The 4,702-nt window shown below is 38.9% G+C and overlaps 1 protein-coding gene across 3 annotated transcripts in view; it reads left to right on the top strand.

The window, feature by feature from the left end:
• Nucleotides 1–4,087, top strand: part of CCNYL1 (cyclin Y like 1) — a 44,895-nt gene extending 40,808 nt beyond the window's left edge. For all 3 annotated transcript variants that reach the window (XM_014584311.2, XM_006142439.2, XM_006142438.2), the window contains 2 exons: nucleotides 696–858; nucleotides 2,118–4,087. In XM_014584311.2, the coding sequence (XP_014439797.1) occupies nucleotides 696–858; nucleotides 2,118–2,234 (280 nt within the window). In that variant the 3' untranslated portion in view covers nucleotides 2,235–4,087. The remainder of the gene's footprint in view (nucleotides 1–695; nucleotides 859–2,117) is intronic.
• The last annotated feature ends 615 nt before the right edge of the window (nucleotides 4,088–4,702 follow it).

Here is a 4,702-nt window from a genome sequence, read left to right as displayed (position 1 = left end):
AAAGAGTGTCCTGCCCCGTCACAGAGACAACTGCTCACACTTTCATAATGTGAAGGTGAGCAGAAACTTGCATTGTGCCCTTTGACATAGCCTTATGCACTGGGGCAGGGGGAGGGGATTCCCTTCCCCACCGAGTGAAGCCTGCTTATTTATTTATTTATTTGAGATGAATCCTTGTTGCCTCAAGAGTTTTCCCCCCTCAGAGATAATAGCGGTGGCTCTCGATGGATCCATTTGTTGCCGTGGTGATGTGCCCACTTCTTTTGTTGGTGCTTCTCTACTTCAATAAGCCCCTTCCTGTTATCAGCCCGGTGAAAATGTCTGCAAGTTCTTCAGAGCTAATAAACAGCATACATCACTCCTTTCATCTGATCACTATAGTGGGCCTTGGGAGTGAGCGTGGAGTCTGAATCGTACAGCTGCACTAATGGAACTCTGAAGAAAGAGCCCCCGAGTCAGCAGCACGAGGGCCGTAACCTTTTCCCCTCATCCCAAACTCAAAGTGCTGGGACACAGAAAGGACCACAAATAGCTGTACCTTGTTTGAACATTAGGTATTAATCCAGCAGGGTAGCCTTTATTTGTTTCAAAACAGAATTCAGAGCCATCCTGGTAACTCAGAATGATACTTTTGAAGATAGCCCGGTTGACTAAAATTGTCCTGTATTGGTTTTGTTGTGTTCTTTCTCCCCCAGGAATGAGATGGAAAGACATTTTTTGGAGCTACTTCAGTTTAATATTAATGTTCCTGCCAGTGTTTATGCCAAATACTACTTTGACCTTCGCTCTTTGGCGGATGACAACAACCTGAATTTTCTGTTTGCTCCACTCAGCAAAGAAAGAGCACAGAACCTGGAGGTAGGGGTGTGAAGTCACTAAGTGGGGTTTTTCTGTCAGCCACCAAAGCCAGCATCTGGGACCGAAGCATATTAAGCAGTGATTAGGGAACTGGGATGCTTTTGAATTAACAAACACATGAAGAGCTTATTAACCTTTTGGCATCATATTTCCTGTGTCTTTTATGGTTTGTACAAGGACCCATGTTTTTTTTTTTTTAATTACAGATATCATCTCTTCTGTGACCATGATTCAGAATATTTTATCAGATTTAATCTGTTCTTAACGATTGTTCATTTGAACCTCTCCCCTTCCACATAGTCATATGTGAATAATTTGTGATTGGATCCCTAATTACATCTACATATATAATTCACTTAACCACCCTTGACTGTCTTTTATTCAGTTTGTAAATTCCTGTCAGTGTTTACACTGTATATTACAATTCAGTCCCATAAGTGTATTAGGCAAAGTGTCAGTGGCTAAGTCAGGGGACCTGTTAGAATGTAGGAGGGTGTACAGTTTCCATCTTGGCTGTAGGAAGTGTATGGGTTTTAAATGGAAATGGTAACTTACACGGGGCAAAGTAATGTTTATGCCTTATGATTTGGTGAATTTACAGCAAAATTACAACTACTTTCTAGAGTGCCTCAGTAGTACTTTAGAATATACGTTTTTCGGGGCCAGCAGGTGGCATGGTGGTTGAGGGCGCTAGACTCCCATGTGGCCAAGCATGGTTCGAGTCCTGGACCTGCCGGCTTGCTTGCTCACTTCCCCCCCCCTCACTTATTCCCTCTCTGGTCAAATTAAAATAAATAAAGTTCAATGAAATAATTAAATATATATTTATGTATATTTAAACATATACTTTTTTAACATAATTTAGTTTTAATAACCATAATTGAGTATCTAAATAAACATTGATTACTCTGCATACTTGTGTGCTCATCACGTGTAAGGAATATGTGTGCAGGTAACATGATGTTAGGAGCTGCCATGTGCCTTTGACATCTTCAGGAACCCAATTTTTAAAAATTAAGATCCCTTTTTTCCTGCTATATAAGCATAACTCGAAAGGATGTTATCTTAGTCAATTGGCAGGAAGTAGCATTCCCAGAACCTGGCAGTGTAGACTTCAGATAGACAAAAGAGTTGTTAACTATGAACTGTCTAAAGGAGTGTGGGCTTTATCCATGCTGCCTTTATAAGGTTGGAACCCTTCTTCTTCTTCTTTTTTTTTAAATTGTGTCTTGTGTTCTGTTTGGCTTCCTCTCCCTTAGGCCATTTCCAGATTGTGTGAAGACAAATACAAAGACTTGTGTCGAGCTGCTATGAGAAGATCTTTCAGCGCTGATAATTTCATTGGTGTTCAGCGCTCTAATGCCATCCTCTCTTAGAGAGAGAAGTGAGGGGCCATAACATCGTGAACCCCTCATCTGCAAAGACTGGAGAAATAGCACCTCTCCTGCTCAAAAACCAGCAACGTTAGTATTTTCACCAAAAGGAAAGACCTTGAATTCAAGAGACTCATGGACAACAAAAATTACACTCCATAGGAAAGAATGGGACCTTGTCAATGCAACAACACACTCTTCTGTCCTTTTTAATGTAAACAGAGTTACAAAAACCACTCCAAAGCGAAAGCTCCCAACCCACACAGGTATTAGCTTACTATGTAGGCTAACAGCTGTGAACTTTGTGAGGTTTTTTAATTAATAATTTAAAATTTTTAGACTTTAAAGACACTAACCATATAACTTTCGTTTTCCCTATTTTTCTTGGCCCTCTCCACCCTGATATTGCTGCATTATGCCTTTAGAATCAATGCAGTATTGTTAAAACATGGGATTCTAACAACTCATAAAGCCACTTAGGAACAGGCTGTAGCATTGTTAGATATTGAAGGGTTTTTCCTTCTTACTGTATCACTGAAGCTGCTAGTCATTATTGGCAATCATTTCAAACCAAAAAGCTGCTGGATAACGCTTGTCATTCCTATTCTTTGCAAGCACTGCGTACTAGCATTTTAGCGAGTCTGTGGTCATAAACAGAGGAAGTATCAGTTACCGATGATCTACTCCTGTGGGTCTATGCTGCATTTCTTGTGAACTATAATGGTGCTTCTCATTTTTTTAAACAACTTTCCTCTTTTATTTGTTAAATAAATGTATTAAAACAGATATTTTCATAATGCCAACCAACACGGTGGTCCAGTGATAGTGAGCAGAGAGCCACAAGGTGTCCCAAAGTTGTAGTCCAGTTTTTGCCTTGATACAGTGTGCTTGGGCCCTCCAGTGTTACGGCAACAGAAGTCTAAATGCTACAGACCTTGAACCATCATTTGCAAATTTAATTACGTGTAATTTAAACTTACTTGGTTTTGTACATTTTTAATATTAAGCTTTTAATTTTTTGTTTCAGTCCCTCTGAAGTTGGCAAACATTGACTGAAAGAAAAAATTAAAAGCTTAATATTCATAACTTACAACACTAAGTAAGCTTAAAAGAAATGCAACTAAACTTGCAAATGATGTCTTGTAAGTCTGTAGCATTTACACTTCTGCAAGTATCAAAGCTCAACATTACACTTAGACTTTTGGGATGTTTAGTACCTCCACAGAAGTGCCCTCCTCTTTTTGAAGTAGTACTTTGCAGGGCTGTGCTGTTTATCTGCTTTGATCGCCTAAGTTTCTTTTCTCTCAACTCGGTGAAGGAAGATTATGAAGAGCAGTGTTAATTCACATGTAATAAGTTAAAAAGAATCGGACCCTAAGAGCAGTAGATGATATGAAACAGCCTTATATGCGTTAACCTGGCTAAAGGTGTCCCATTTCATGTCCTGCTATTTATGAAGGAACTCACAACAACTTTAGCAACCCCTACTTTAGACTTTAAAGGACAGGGACTAAGTAATCTTAGTGTTCTTGAGTAAGAAATCTCTTTCTCCTACCTTCTCAGATGTAACCCTAGGAGTATTGCCTGTAAACAAAGCATTTCTGGGCCAGGAATACTTTCTCTCAATATAGCAATGCTTCATATTGAGTGCTGCAGATTCTGTCATTTTTAAAGGACAGAGACATAAATGATAAATAATGATATATAAAATATTACAATCTACCACCTCAAAAAACAAACACATTGTTATGGAGTTCAGAGCTTGGAGATTCAAGTATTGATTGCAGTTTTATTTTGAAAAGAATGCTACAACTTACGTGGTTTTTCTTTCTCATGTTTATATTAAAAGAAAGCTAATAAACTCTATTTTAATTAAAATATGGCTAGCGTGTTTGTAGCTCTTCTGTTCACAGAGCATTACATCTCTGCCTACCTTAAATGTCTTCGGTCAGTCCTGACAGTTCTTAAAACAATTTCAAACTGACTATTCCTAAGTTGGTTTGACCCGTGCCTCTAGCTGCGATGTAGTAGTTGTTTCCTTTCGCTTATGTTCAACCTGGAAATAATTTATTACACTTAAAATCACTGTCTGGCTACTGTACTTAAGGACGTAGTGCATTAGATGGCATCTTTGAATAGCCAAAGTCTGTTAACTATAAAACAGTTCCATTTTCTGGATTCAGTTTATGCAGTGTTTTTGGAAACTAGCCTAGCTGTTGCGTGCAAGTTAGCTAAAATCTTTCATCACCCAGCCCTTCTCCTGACCACATTTAATGTGACTATTACTTGACCATTCATTCACCTAGAAGCTGCATTCTTGACTGTAGAACTACTTGGAAAAGCTCTTGACAGCTGGCAGAGAAATCTCCCAGTAAATGTTAGTTTCAATGCAGAATCTGTAGATTGGACACCCAGAATCTCTCTCAACGAGTTAAGGATTAGGTTTCCTAAGTGTAACTGCCAGCCTGCCA

The sequence above is a fragment of the Tupaia chinensis genome, unplaced genomic scaffold (genome assembly GCF_000334495.1).
Source record: "Tupaia chinensis unplaced genomic scaffold, TupChi_1.0 Scaffold000076_1, whole genome shotgun sequence".
NCBI lineage: Eukaryota > Metazoa > Chordata > Mammalia > Scandentia > Tupaiidae > Tupaia > Tupaia belangeri.
This window is presented reverse-complemented; position numbering and strand designations above follow the sequence as displayed.